The sequence below is a fragment of the Giraffa tippelskirchi genome, chromosome 4, assembly GCF_054371585.1.
Source record: "Giraffa tippelskirchi isolate mGirTip1 chromosome 4, T2T-mGirTip1v1.2.pri, whole genome shotgun sequence".
NCBI lineage: Eukaryota > Metazoa > Chordata > Mammalia > Artiodactyla > Giraffidae > Giraffa > Giraffa tippelskirchi.
Genome location: NC_137278.1, coordinates 206,822,641 through 206,838,102, shown reverse-complemented (window position 1 = coordinate 206,838,102; position 15,462 = coordinate 206,822,641). Strand labels below are relative to the sequence as shown.

The 15,462-nt window shown below is 50.5% G+C and overlaps 1 protein-coding gene across 3 annotated transcripts in view; it reads left to right on the top strand.

Moving 5' to 3' along the window:
* Positions 1-15,462, top strand: part of SCUBE1 (signal peptide, CUB domain and EGF like domain containing 1) — a 132,056-nt gene that overhangs the window by 2,169 nt on the left and 114,425 nt on the right. For 2 of the 3 annotated variants that reach the window (XM_081587855.1, XM_081587854.1), the window contains exon 2: positions 2,128-2,259. In XM_081587855.1, coding sequence (XP_081443981.1) covers positions 2,128-2,259 — 132 coding nt within the window. Of the gene's footprint in view, positions 1-2,124; positions 2,260-15,462 lie in introns of all 3 variants that reach the window. The other variant, XM_081587852.1, reaches the window with a different exon arrangement.

The window sequence follows — 15,462 nt, the reverse complement described above, 5'->3', positions numbered from 1 at the left end:
AAATGTGGTCCATTTCCCCTGCTGGCTGTGTCTTAGAAATGGCCCTGGTCCTTTCCCCTGGAACGTGCGGACCTCTGGTCTCTGGCTTCCTGCCCTTGAGGCTGTGCCACCCTTCTCGGGAATCCCACTGTGGTCAGTTTTCCAGAAGGGGATGGTCCCCTGGCCTGATGTTCCTCCTAGCCCCTGGCCGTCTAATGACTGGCTTTGGTCTACACTGACTGCCTCCTGGCCCCTGATGCACCATCCTTAGGGCAGCTATAGAGGGTGGGCTGCTGACCTGAACAGATACAACCACCCTGAGAAAGGATGCTCTGTGTGAGTGTGTGTGTGTGTGTGTGTGTGTGTGTGTATGTGTGTGTAGGGAGGTGATGCTGTTGTGTTTCTTTTTGATGCCTCTCTTTCTTTAGGGGCAGGCTGGAGCCTCGGGGAGGAACAGTCCTGGAGGGGAGTGGTTCTCTTAGAGAGGTCTCCCCATGCAGATTTAGAACCCAGTTCCCAGCCAGAGCAGTAATTCCGAGTGGACATTCTTGAGGGCCAGACGCGCTAGGGTGAAGCAGAGGCATGAAGACAGGAGGGCATTCCAGGAGTTCCCCAGGCCTGCCCCTGGGTGATGGCCCTCGCCATAGCTACCGAGAGTTCCTTGTGCTCCCCTCTGGGTCCTTCTGTCTGTCTGTCACCCATCTGTACTCTATTCATATCTGCTTATCCTGAGTCAGAGTCCAGTCTCTGCTCCTAATGAGCTCCCGACCGTCAGCAGACTTCTCTGGGCCTCAGTTTCTTCATTTGTAACCTGAGGAATGAACCTAGATTACTTCTGGGTGCGTTATCCTGTGCTCTGAGGGTCTTCCTGCTGCCTGAGCTGTGTGTGTGAGAGAGAGAGAGAGAGAGAAGTGTATATACAGATGCACAGAATCTATTTTACATTATTTGCCCAACAATGATTCCAGACCAATGGTGTATATGGAGGGAAGGAGGTGGGGAGTGCCAGGAACCCTCATAACCTAAACTTAACTTGAGTTTGGAAGTCGGAGTATGAGAATCAGGTTCAAACCTAGATTTCCAAGGTGGAGAAGAGAGAGGACAGGGAGACTGGATGCACCCGTGAGCCAGGTTAGCCCAACTGACAGAATGATCCACCGCTGGGACGCTCTAGTCTGGTGGCATGGAGGCCAGGGGAAGAATCCTTCAGGGACTTACTCGGTGGTCCGGTGGCCAAGACTCTGCGCTCCCAACGCAGGGGGCCCAGGTGTGATCCCCGTCAGGGAATTAGATCCCATATGCCTCAACTAAAGATCTCATGTGCCAAATGAAGATCAGAGATCCCATGTGCCACCGCTAAGACTCAGGGCCGCCAAATAAAGAAATAATTTTTTTTTTTTTTTAGAAAAGAATCCTTTATTTCCACATCCTAGGGGCTGGGTGGGGCCCATGTTCAGATCTGCCACGTGGGCCTGCTGGCTTAGCCCCCACTCACTGCGCCAGGCTAGTCTCTGTTTCCCCATCTGCGACCCAAGGGGAATGGATTTAAATTCCTTTGAGGAACCTTCTCGCTCTAAATTCTAGAATAAGAAAGAGATGGAGGAGGGTTGGAGAGTTGTCTTGCAGAGCAAGACATGCAAATAGACGCTTTTCCTCTCTATGTTCCTAAAGTGAAAAGTGAAAGTTGCTCAATCATGTCCAACTCTGTGACCCCATGGACTATACAGTCCATGGATTTCTCCAGGCCAGAATACTGGAGTGAGTAGCCTTTCCCTTCTGCAAGGGATCGTCCCAACCCAGGGATCGAACCCAGGTCTCCCGCATTGCAGGCGGATTCTTTACCAGCTGAGCCACCAGGGAAGACCTATGTTCTTAAGCCTCCGCTTTCTCAGCTTTGTAATGGGAACAATACCTCTACCTAATGGAATTGTTGTGAAAATAAACAAGACCGGCACCTGGCACAGAGCAGCGCAGGTGCCCCAAAGATGCTACCAGTCACCGCCTGTCACACCAGGTGGTCATGTGACAGGTCTTCCTGTTAATTACCCCGGGGACTGTGGAAGGGCGGGAGGCAAAAGGAACTCCCTGCCCCTCACTGGCTGCCCACCTCCCGGCCACACCTCACCCGTTGTTCCTCTACCCCAGCAGGGGCTGTCGACGTGGACGAGTGCTCGGAGGGCACAGACGACTGCCACATCGATGCCATCTGTCAGAACACGCCCAAGTCCTACAAATGCCTCTGCAAGCCCGGCTACAAGGGGGAAGGCCGGCAGTGCGAAGGTGAGCCCGGCCCAGCGCTCTGGCCAGACCCGCAGCCCCCACAGCCCTTGCAGATGGCCTCGGTCAGCCCTGGCAGGGAGGCTGCGGGCTGCCCCGGAACCTGGGCTGCTTCCTTTGGAGGTTGAGGAGTATTTAACTCTCCCTGGGTTTGAAACTTTTGGGGTTTCTATTTAATGAGAAATTGAGATGGAGCACTGGATGATATGCTTGTCCATCCGTCCCTGACCGGATGTATGTGGGGTCGAGGCCTGGGGTGACCCCCAACCTGGTGGTTGTTGTTCAGTCGCCAAGTCGTGTCGGACTCTTCGCGACCCCATGGACTGCAGCACACCAGGCCTCTCCTGGCCCCTCGCCATCTCCTGGAGTTTGCCCAAGTTCATGTCCAATGAGTCGGTGATACCGTCCAACCATCTCATCCTCCGTCGCCCCCATTCCCTCTGGAGGAGGGAATGGCAAACCACTCCAGTATACTAGCTGTGAGAACCGCATGAACTGTAGACCCCAAGCTCCCTAGTTTCAAATCCAAAGCTACCTGTATACCCTGTATAGCTTCCGCAAGGGAACTGCGCAGGAGCAGACACAGCGCTTGTGGGGCTGGCTCAGGTCTCCTGTGTCGATGATGTGAGTGTGGGCAGAGACTGGTGCTGTCTGTCTGTCTATCCAGCCTTCCTTCCCTGCACCTGGGATGCTGGTTTGAGCGTATGGCCCTAGAAACTGCCTCCCTGGCAGGCTGAAAGTCAGAGGCAAGAGCACTCTTCACTGTCTTTGGAGGGGACTTCCCAAACCGGACAGAGCCTTTGGGAGCATTTGTCCAGGAGGGTCTGTGTGGTCATTCTGCCTCCATGGGTCTGGCACAGGACCCAGCATCAGGGGGCCAGAGACAGCTCTCTTCCAAGACTGATGTGCACCCCTGGTTGAGAATCAGGATCCAAGTCTTCCCTGTCTGTCCCCACTTCACAGATGAAGAAAACGGAGGCCCTGATTAGAGAAGTCACTTCTGCAAGATCCACCACCACCACCCTGTTTCACAAGGGCATGGCCGGGACTCATACCCAGGCCCCTTAATTCCTGCCCGGAGCTCTCTGTCATCTCATTGTATTCTCCCTGAGCCCTGCCAGCTTCCGTTTTCAAAGTGTGAGACTTGTGTTAGGAAAGCAAGGTGGGTGCCTGCTCCTAGGTTTTTATAGGAGTTGGGTTTCGTGGGAAACATGGCTATGCCTCCTCAGGACCCTGGTATTGTTTATCCATCTCATTTGTTGAGCATCTACTTAAGGCTGAGTGCCAGAGAGATGACCCTGTCCTGGATCATGCCTGGTTTGGCCACAGCCCTGGCCTTGCTTGGGGCCCAGAAGCCAGAGCGGGGAGCTGGCACCTACCCACAGACCTCTGGAAGGAGGCCAGGCTGGAAGCAGATAGAGCAGGCCAGCTGCTGTTAGGCCTGGACACAAGCTTGGTGGTTCTGACTGACACACGTGAGATGCTGTTTTCTTCTTATCTTTTGCTCTGCCCTCTTGCCAGGGGGTCCCAAGGTGGCCCCCATCTCCACGAGTTGAAGCCACTGACCCAGCCTGTTCTTCCTCCAGCCCAGCTCCTGAGGTCTTCCCCCTCCCCACTCTGCTGTCCCTTGCCCAGGACACCCATGTTTTGTGTCCTACCTGTTGCCCTGAAGTCCTGCAGAGTCCAGCTTAGTTTCTACTCTGCTTGAGCCTGGGGTGGGGGTCACGGTCACTGGCTCTGGGGGCCTGAGGGTCCCAGTATGAGGATAAAAGAGAACAAGGCTTGTGAGTGTGCTTCAGGGACTGCCGGGGGCCTCCTGGTCTCTCCAGCCTGGCTCTGGCCTCTGACCTCATCTGAAGCTCAGATACCCTTGTGCCCTGGCCACACATACATACACCAGGCCAGTCATGTTTCTGAGACCCAGCTCAGGTGTTCCCCCTTCATGGGACCCCTTTCCCTCCTTTTATGCCCTGACTAACTACTAATCTGTCTTAAGGCCTCCTGAAGACTGAATGAAATCATCAGCTGTCCCCAGCCTTTCTGGCACCAGGGGCCGGTTTCGTGGAAGACAGTTTTTCCATGGACCGGGGAGGGATGGTTTCGGGATGATTCAAACACATTGCATTTTTTGTGCACTTTGCTTCTATTATTATTACCTTCACCTCCGATCATCAGGCATTAGATCCCAGAGGTGGGGGACCCCTGGTGTAGGGTACCAGATCCCTGGCAACCTCAGTGCCTGGTTGACAGTGAGCACTCAGCATACAGTAGGTGCTCAATAGTCAGAGAGTAGTACTGTTACCCATGAAGAGAGGAGCCTCAAGAGCTACAGTCCACGGGGTCACAAAGAGTCGGACGTGCCCGAAATAGTTTAGCATGCACTAAACCTCAGGGGTGGCAGACAGTTTGCTGCCACCTTCTCCTGTTAGCATACATCAATCAAACCTGCTTTCCCTCCCTGGGCCCCTTTATCTGCAGGTCCTGAGCTGATGTGGGGTTTGCAGAAGCTGGCGTTGGAGTTTGGGAAGGAATGAGTCCCCCTGTCCTAGAGATCTGAAAGATTTTGCTGTTTACTGTGGTAAACAGAAAGGACAGAGTCTTAGCAGGCCAGAGAAGGTGCCTTCCACAGCCTCCCTCACTCTCCACAGGAAGAGGTCAGTCTATGACCACGCCCTGCCTCCCCAAGTGGGGCCGACTGAGCCCCAGAACTGTGTTGCCCTGAAACTCCTGCTGCTGGAGGAAAACCCTTTAGCAAACCCGGCCCCTGAAGCAACCAGACCCCCATTCCGGGGACGGCTTCTCACCACACGTTCAAGGCCATCGTGCCATGTGGTCACGTGCATGTGTGATGATGGTGGTGTGTCTGCACGTGCAGCCACGGTGTGTCTGGGGAGCAGCCTGGGGCCACATGCGGTCCGCTTACCACGAGCAGGGGGCTTGCTGTAGGCAGACTGAGGGGTCTCAGACAGCTGGGAAAGACCCTGAGCAAGGCTAAGGATAAACCAATGCTTTCTCGATGGTTCTCATCTTGACAGTGCCTGAAGTCACTCGAGGTGAGTTCACGGACATGCAGAGTTGGAATGAGCTTTAAAGGGCCTCTAAGGCAGCCCTCATGTTTTGTAGATGAGTGCCCCTCTTTGTTGCCTTCACCAGCCCCACACAACCTCTGTTTAGCCCACTTCACACTGGCTTAATGGTTCCCAGGTCTCCTCCTGGAATGTGGGCTTCTCAAGGGCAGAGTTTGTGATCTTTCAGCTCTGATGCCAGAACCCAACACCAGGCCTGGCATAGGGATTGAGAGATATCTGTTGGGTGAATGGGTGGATGGATGAGTTGCAGCGGTCTCCTCCTCCAGGAAGCCTTCCCTGCTGCCTCAAACAGGTCAGCTGTCACCAGTGAGCATGACTCTTTCAGAGCTCCTGTCACATTGGGTTGCCATGACCTGTGTGACTTCACTTAGGGTTGGGCCCAGAGCTGGTACTGGTGGATGAGGTGAATGACTATTGTCAGTGTCTGGGGTGGGGGTGGGGGGGTATAAGGAAAGGCTTCCTAGAGCCTCCCACACTTTGAAGGTTTTATGGATGACGAAGCCAAGTCTGGAGAGGGGTGAGGGCTAGTCCATGGATGTCTGATGGGGACCAGTGGCAGAATTAGGTTGAGGAAATTGGGCCCAGGAAGGTTAGTCTCTCACCAGGTCAGCCAGCTAAGGGACAGAAGGGCCTGGACTATGATCCCGGTCAGCCAAGAGGTACCAGCAGTGGCCCAGGCCCCCAACAGCCTTAGCTATGGAGTGTTAGAGGGGGCTGCGGAGACCTTTTCACACCTCCCCTTGCCACCATCAGCTCTTCTGAGCCAGGCCTCATGAGCCTGGACCGCTGGAGATACTCCTTAGCTAACCACTTTGAATACTGTCATTCTCTATATCTTTTTCTCCCTAACCTCCCCCCAGCATCACTGTCCTTTTATAGTTCCTCCAACTTGCCAGCTCCTTCCTACCCCAGGGCCTTTGCACATTCTGTTTCCCCATCCTTCATTTAGCTAAGCTGCTGCATTCCCCACCCCCCTCACCAGGCACCCTGTGCATGGACCCTCAGGGAGCTGCCAGGGCAAGCCCTGCGCTGGCCTCCTGGTCTGAATTAGTAGGGCCTGTTTGTACTCTTTCTGTCAAGGGGGCAGGCCGGGGGTGAGGAGGGGACATTTCAGTCCCTTTAAATGCTTCAACTCATTTAACCTTAATTGCTTTGTTTTCATAGACATGTGCTAAGGAAAAGGACCATATTATAGCTTGAATTGGGTCTTGCTAATCTTAATGAAAAGCTCTCATTTATAATCAGGACCAGGTCCCAAATGTGGAGCAAACCACCCTCGAATGGCTTGTTTAAATAACTGAGACCCTCCTGATAATCACTGTTTAGTCTGAAACAGCAGTGCACATCACCCTATGTGTACCCTATGTGTACTTAATTTTTTAAACCATTTATTCAAGTGCTTTCTTCCACTTGCAAGTTCCAACTCGGACCTTTTCCAAAACGTCATAATTAAAACTCTTGGGGGAAATAGCTTTTTGTTTTGGCCACAGTATATCAAATATATTACTATTTTCCGTTTTCTGTGAAAAGGAAAAAAATGACAGCCTTATGGGCATCGGAGATCACAAAATTAGCATGTAAGTAATGCATGTAAATAGTCACTTCCTGAATTTTATATCCCCAGGGCCTACTTGTCAGTCCTGAAGTTAGGTAGATTACAGGCCATGCTATTAAGTGTTTTAACAAAACTCTTAATAACACACCCAGTGATCCATTTAGTTTAACATCAGAAAAAAACAAAATATCCTTGAGACCAATTGGCCTTCTGAGGAAATAATGTCTATGACCTTATTAAATCATTTTCATCATCATTATTACACTCTTTACTGAAACTCCAGATACAATTCTGCTTTTTGGGAGGCCAGCAAAGGCAGTTCAGAGGTAGGCTGGGGGGGGGGGAGGAGGGGAAATTCTTCTTCGAGTCTTAAAACGTGCAATTATGCATGCTAACGTGTGCCCTGCTGAAGATGAAAGCGCTGGAGTCCGGCAGACCAGCGGGCAGGAAGAAATCGGATGTGACTTAAAATTCCAAGCTGCTGTCAGCTAGCAATTAGGCAGAGTGGCTTGCAACTGGTCCCAGATCTGCTGCCGAGCTGAGGCTTCTTGGAGCCCCTGTCCATTTTGGAAGAGGAAAAGTTAAGAGCTTGTATCGTTGGCATCAAAGCACTAAGAGGCATTTGCCTCCCCAAGCCTCCGTTTGCCCGGGTGTAAAATGTGTCCACTGGACCAGATTCAGTTCAGGATGGAGAATGTTCACTGAGCACCTACTCTGTGCCAAGCTCGGTGCTGGGGCCACGACCTGTTTTCCTGATCTCCCCGTTCAGGGGAGAGACAGATGAGAAAAGACGTGATCGTTAACAGGGCGTGGAAAGTACAGCAGTGGAAATACAGACCAGACTCAGCGGGGTGAGAAGGACAGAGAGGCCAGCACTGCTGGGGGAGGGGGAGTCTGAGAGGGCTCCCTGGAGAGGCAGTCGTCTGGGCTAAGTTAGGAAGGCAGAGGGCGTCTCTGACACTCCTTCCGGCTCTGATGGTCCTCGAATGCGTCTATAGCAAGGATGCCGAGGTCTGATTTTGTCCCTGCCGACTCGGTAAGTGCAACAGGTGACTTAGCCGTCCTTCCATCTCGTGGGATCAGGGGCGCCTGTCCCACCCAGCGGGCCCTGAGTGGAGGCTGGGGGAGGGACAGCCGCCTGGCTGTGGGCGAGAGTGTGCAGAAGACAGCACCGGTGCCTGCGATCGAGCTTTCTTTTTCCTCTAAATCCCCATTTCTCCTAGGGTTAGAGGGTCTCTTCCCCCACCCCCACCCCATCTCTAAGCACCCATCCCCCACCCCCAGGGCAGTAGGCCTCCTTTGGTCCCTTCCTCTAGGCCCTCTAGCCTCCTCTTGGCCGCTTCTTATTACAGTGGCTGTATTTGTTTTTCCATCCGAGGAATGCTAACCAGAAAAAACCATTATTTCTAAGAAAATAAACCGCGGGCCTTGTTGGCCTTTGAATGCTACTGAAGTGGATGGTGGCCTTCCCCAAAGGCCTTGAGACAAAGAGGGCCAGAGGGCTCGTGTGTGCAGGCAAGGTCAGGGGGTCTCGGAGGGTGCTTAGAGGGGATCTTCCAGATGGGCCAGGGCTGCAGCCCCTGGGAGGAGAGGGTGGAAAACCCCAGCTGGTCGGCGTGGACTTGCTGCCCTGCGGCTCAGCCCCCGCCCCCTCTGGGGGTTCCCAGAGGCACTCCCCTCTCCTGGAGACCACCCCACCCCACCCCCCCGCCCCTGGCCTCTGTCTGGGCCTCCTGCCCTTTGAATCCAGGGGAGTAGGGCTGGATGTAGGTCCGTGGAGACCTGGACGCCCACCTGTGTGACCTTGGGCAGTTCTGTGGACCTCTTGGGCCTTAGTGTGTGTGCTGAGTCGCTTCAGTTCACTTCAGTCGTGTCCAACTCTCTGCGACCCTATGGACCATGGCCTGCCAGGCTCCTCTGTCCATGGGATTCTCCAGGCAAGAATACTGGAGTGGGTTGCCATTTCCTTCTCGGTGGGCCTTAGTGTGCTTACTGCAAATTCAGGTCTCTTTGGAGCCCCATAGTGGGCAGCTCTATCTTCAGGGTGCTCCTTGCTATGATGGCGCCTAGTTCGGGCTCAGTCTGTGAGGGTTCCAGGTGGGCTCTGGCAGGACTGTGGGCACTGACAGCCCCACGGGCAGGCCTGGCCGGACCAGAGTGCTGGGGAGCCTAGATTGTCCTTGCATGAGACGTGTTCATCCGTGTCTGGGTCATCCTTCCTGTCTAGACTGGCAGCTCCTCATGGCCAGGGCCTGGCTAAGGACAGGAAGGTGCTGAGATAAGAGGGCAGAAGTCGGAGAGATGGCTTGATCCCTAGTGAGGACCATGGGCCCTGGCTCCCTAGTCACTGAAGCGTGGGGGATTCTCCAGGTGACTGTGTCAAGCTTAGGATGGTGGAGTCTGCAGCCAGCCTGCCTGGCTTCCAGTCTTGGCTTTGCCGCTTACTAGCTGGGTGATCTAGTATATGTCCCTTCAGTTCTCTGAGCCTTGGTTTCTCTTTCTGTGATGGAGAGAGAGAAGCCCTTCCTGCTTGGCTACAGTAAGAGTTTAGCTGCGGGCCATTAGAAGGCGGTAGGCAGTCACCCTTGCTGTTACTGGCATGACAATTAGAGAGCAACCCCACTGGGGATCTGGAGAGAAAGAGAGTAAAATCAAAGTGCACCAGGCCAGCTCCGGGCCCGCTGTGGGCCAGAGCCTGTGGGCTTAGCGGGAGAAGCCTGAGCTGCGAGTCTTGGGTTTAGCCCCAACCTGCTGATATGGTCAGCTCTTCAGTTCCTCTCTCTGGGTTCAGTTATCCCTTTATCAAATCCAGGGGTGCACTGGAGGTGCTCTAGGACCCCAGCCTGCCCGTTCCAAGTGGTGGCTCAGGCTCTTGGGCAACTGTGTTTCTGACGATCCTACTGTTGAGTTCACGGGGTTGGGTCCATGGAGCACCCCCTCAGAGCCTGCAGTCTCAGGGTCTGCGGTATCCCCCCTGCCTTTTTGGTAATGGGGGTGGGAGAATCACTGTGCTTCTGATTGGCAAGGGAGCAGCGGGAGCCTCAGCTCTGAGCTGGCAGCTCCTCACTCCCATCTTGAACTCTGATAGGGCCGCTCTCCATCAACCAGGTTGCTTGGGCATCCAGTAGGCCTGATGTAAGAATATGGGAACAGCGAAGGGTCCAGAGTGTTTGGGAGGGAGAAAGAGTAATTAACTGGCCCTTGGGGTTTGGTAGGCAAGTCCCAGCCTGACACTTGGGAGCCACAAAGTTCACTGTGAGCCCACACTGGGCAGAGGGCACTTGAGGTCAGTTCACCGTGAGTGTCTGCACCCAGGCAGAGCCCCAGAGACTCCCAAGCATGATGTGCAAGATCACTGAGAGCATTAACTGAGAAAAACAGCTTTGATGAGATATGATCCATGTACTATACCATCACCCACTTAAAATATACAATTCAGTGCCTTTTAGTATATTTACAGACTTGCACACCCATCACCAAAATCAACTTTAGACCCTTTTCATTGCTCCAAAAAAGAAACCCTGTACCCCTTAGGCATCGTTCCCCAGCTTCCCAGTCCCCAGAAACCACTAATCTGCTTTCTGTCTCAATACTTTTGGCTCTTCTGGAGACGTCATATAAATGGAAGCCTACAAAATGTGGCCCTTTGTGACTGAGAAAGTATTCTCCAAAGTCTGATGGCCTGGCCCACTTCCTGGCCCCTCTTGTATTAGCTATGTGACCTTGGGCAGAGCGGCAACACCTCTGAGCCTTGGTTTTCCTTGCTGTCAAATAAAGATGTTCATACCCACTTCTTAGGGTGCTCATAGCCAAGGGCCTGCATACAGCCTTACATGTCCACAAAGGCTCCAATCGAGATAGCTACTCATTCGTTCAGTGCCGAGCAGACTTTGGGGAGGCACTGCTACTGCTGAACCTGCAGCTCAACAGGACACGGTTCTTGCCCCATGGAAGTCGCAGCCTTGAAGGACACATACACAGCAAGTGACAGTAACGACAGTGTCCTTTCAGGGAGCCGCAGGGCCCAAAAGGTGGGGAGGAGCACCCCCCACCCCCGACTGCCAGGCAATTTGCAAGAGTTCAGAGCAGGCAGTGATGCGGAGGCTCGGTCTGTGGAAGAATGTGGGTGTCTGTAAGCTCCGGGCAGAGGAAAACAGCGTGAGCAAAAACGTGGAGGCCCGAAGCCGTGCAGGCCACTGGGAGAGGTCAGCCCACAGCTCAAACCCCATGGTTACCTTGGATCATGGGTTGGCTGGGGGGAGGACCTTCCCACCCTCTGGCTGAGCCATGGTCATTGTGTGCCGTTAGGAATGAAAAAGTATATAGATTTGTGTTGGTTTTGCATGACCTTTGACCTTTCCCATAATTAACTGCTGGGCCCACTTCTGGCATTGTCTCGGCAGAAGGGAAACCTGATCGATGGATGCCAGGAGTCTGCCGAGAGCGGGTCTCATTACTCAGTCATTACAAACCCAGAGCTTAACCCTGTGCCACCGGAGACGGGGGGCTTAATCCTTCCTGCTGGGCGGCCCTGCGGAACCACCTTCCCGCGAATGTAATTAGCCAACAAACCGGATTAAGATTTATTCACCAATAAGGACTCAACTTCCTAAGCCATACATCTCTCCCAGAATGGTTGCCTGATCTAAGGAGTACACGGTTTTTCCTAAAGCCCCAGACAAAGGAGAAGACGTGTTAGTGCCCAGCCAGGGAAGGGTTCTTTGTTAGAGCGTTTGCTCTCCGCAGTCTGCAAGGAATGTCGAGAAAAATGCCAATTCTGAGGGGAAACGGAGATATGTTCAGTAATGATTTCTGAGAGTGGCGACTAGGGTGCTTTAAAAATCCTCATTTGGAGAACCTTTCCAGTCAGTCCTGATTTTTAGAACTAAAATGCCCTAAATGGTATTGAAATGAGAAGAATCTCTGACTCATTGTAGTAGACTCTCTTCGAACCGAGGCACTACAGAATAAATGTATATTTTATGGGGCAGCAAGAATCAATTTTGAATTAAAAAAAAAAAAACCCAAACTCTTCCCACTCGAGTCCAAGCCAGTGTTGTTGGCACATAACTACAGCTGTGGGATTGTGCGTGCGTGCTGCTATTTTAATATAGGAAAAGTGGAATCGCGTGACCTTTTAAAATCCTATAATGAGCAGCTCCCTGTGCTGTTTTTCTCTACTCTATTGGATGTTGGAAGCTGTTTTCTGTTGGGACTTGAGTTCTCATTAAAAGAAAAAAAAAAAAAATCCAAGCTGGAGAAGAAGCAGGGGTGTTTGGGGCAAGCTGTTGGCCTTCTTATCCCGAGCACTCGGGTTCTAGCTTTGTCCTGGCCACTTTCTCTGATACGAACATCTCTGTCACTATCTCTTAACCTCAGGAGCAGGTACAGACCTTGGAAATAAATACGATGATGCACGTGACATCTCTTCTCCAACTTTCTCCTTAATAACTTTTTGAAGCATAAAGCACTTTTTAGAAGTGTTCATCTCATGCACCCTGAGGATGTGGCTCCAATAGGAACAGAGTCTGCATCTGAATGCAGTCCCTCACTTCCCTACCAGGGAAGACCAGGTCCTCAGTCATGCTGGGCCTCAGCTTTGGCTTCAGGAAAATGGAAGCAGTGGTCACGCGGGCTTCCCACACTGGTTCATCCCTCTGCTGTCTGCTTCTGTGGTCCCGCAGCCATCCTCCCTCTGTGTGGCTGTGTTTTCACATGGTTTTCTCCTTTCTGTCTGAATATCCCCTCTGTACGTCTTTATCCAGATTTCCTTCTTAGAAGAACACCAGTCGTTGGATTAGGCCCATCCTACTCCAATATGCACACACGCTAAGTGGCTTCAGTCATGTCCAACTCTTTGCGACCCCATGAACTGTAGTCCGCCAGGCTCCTCTGTCCATGGGATTCTCCAGGCAAGAATACTGGAGTGGGTTGTCATGCCCTTCTCCAGGCGATCTTCCCAACCCAGGGATCAAACTCGTGTCTCTTATGTCTCCTGCATTGGCAGGCAGGTTCTTTACCACTCGCGCCACCTGGGAAGCCTGTACTCCACTACAACCTTTTCTAAAGCTTGATTACATCTGCAAAGATCCTATTTCCAAATCAAGTCACATTCACAGGTACTGAGGGTTAGGACATCAGCACCTCTTTTGAGGGACACAAACTCACAACAGCCCTTTGAGAATAAGTATCTAGACCAGTCTCTCAAAGCAAAAGAAATAAAAGTGAAAATCAACAAATGAGACCTACTCAAACTTTAATGTTTTTGCACAGCAAAGAAAACCATAAACTAAACAAAAAGACAATTTACGGAATGGGAGAAAATATTTGCAAATGATGTGACCAACAAGGACTTAACTTCCAAAATATATGAACAGCTCATATAACTTAATATCCAAAATAATAACCCAATCAAAAAATGGGCAGGAGTTATAAATAGATGTTTCCCCAAGAAAGACTTACAGATGGCCAACAGGCACATGAAAAATGCTCAATGTTGCTAATTATTAGAGAAATGCAAATCAGAACCACAATGAAGCATCACCTCACACTGGTCAGCATGGCCATCATCCAGAAGTTTACAAATAATGAATGCTGGAGAGGGCGTAGAGAAAGAGAACCCTCCTACACTGTTGATGGAAATGTAAAGTGGTGTGGCCAATATGGAAAACAGCATGGAGGTTCCTCAAAAAACTAAAAATAAAGTTACCATATGAGCTAGCAATCCCATTCCAGGATATATAAGCAGACAAAACTATAATTTGAAAAGATACATGAACCCTTATGTTCATAGCAGCACTATTTACAATAGCAAAGACATGGAAACAACCCAAGTGTCCATCAACAGACAAGTGGTTTAAGAAGATGCAATACATATATGTTGGGCTGGCCAAAAAGCAAACTTTTTGACCAACTCAATACAATGGAATATTACTCAGCCATAAAGAAGAATGAAACATTGCCATTTGCAGCAACATGTCTGGAGCTAGAGATTGTCATCCTAAATGAGTCAAACAGAGAAAGACAACTGTTATGTCACTCACATGTGGGATCTAAAAGATAATACAAATGGATCTATATGCAAAACAGAAGCAGACTCACATACATAGAAAACAAACTTATGGTTATCAAAGGAGGAAGGAAGGAATTAGGAGTAAGGATTAACAGATACAAACTACTAACGATAAAACAGATAAGCAATAGGAATTTACCATATAGCACAGGGGACTATATTCAATATCTTGTAAGAGTCTGTAATGGGAAATAATCTGAAAATATGTAGCTGAATCACCTTGCTGTGCAGCTGAAACTAACACAATATCATAAATCAACTACACTTCAAATTTTAAAAAAAGATTAAATAACTAGAGAGCTTGGCTCTGCCCCCCTCCATTCCTTCACCCTCTCCACACTCCATCTGCCTATTCCTCATTCTCTAGCTTTAACAGTCCTTAAATAGTGATCCGACATAGAAAACAGACTGGTGGTTGCCAAGGGGGAGGAGCTTGGGGGGAGGGCTGGAGAGGGAGACTGTAGTTAGCAGATGTAAGCTGGTATATATGGAACGAATAAACAACCAGGTCCTACTGTATAGCACAGAGAACTATATTCAGTATTCTATGATAAACCAGAATGGAAAACAATATTTAAAAAGAATGTATATATACATATATATCACTTGGCCGTACAGCAGAAATTAACACAACGTTGTAAGTAAACTGTTCAGTTCAGTCGCTCAGTCGTGTCCAACTCTTTGCGACCCCATGGACTGCAGCACACCAGGCCTCCCTGTCCATCACCAACTCCTGGAGTTGACTCAAACTCATGTCCATTGAATCAGTGATGCCATCCAACCATCTCATCCTCTGTCATCCCCTTCTCCTCCTGTCTTCAATCTTTCCCAGCATCATGGTCTTTTCAAATGAATCAGTTCTTCACATCAGGTGGGCAAAGTATTGGAGTTTCAGCTTCAGCATCAGTCCTTCCAATGAATATTCAGGACTTCAATAAAAAAATTTTTTTAAGTGGCCCAAGACTGATGGGCACCTTGGAGGCCTGTGGAACCTCCTCTGGGGCTAATGGCTCTTGGATATGGTTTTTACAATAATAAACCTACTTGCTTTGGCAGAGTTTTTGTTTGTTTGTTTATGTGTTTACCTCTCATGCATTAAAGGGTGAGGCTCACATGATTTTAAAAAACAAAAATTCAAGGCAAAGATACAGAAAATCAGGGGAGGTTTGATCTGTGAGCAGATGTTCTCCATTCAAGATGCTGGATGGGCAGGTAAAGCAGGTTGGCTTCAGAAGCCTGTGGGAGCACTCCAGGGCTGGTGTTTGGAGAAGAGCTGATCATTCTAAGAAGTGCTCAGATCTGGGGGAATCTTTTGGGAATGGATTAAGGGAAAAAATATGAACAGTAGACACTGCACTCTTCAGGGCACCAGCATCCTCTGTGGCCTACACTATGGGGAGTCAAAGGAAGGAAAAGGCTAGAGTTTTTTTTTGGTATTTAAGTTCATTTTTAGCTTATTTATTTATTATTATTTTTTGTCTGCTCCCCGT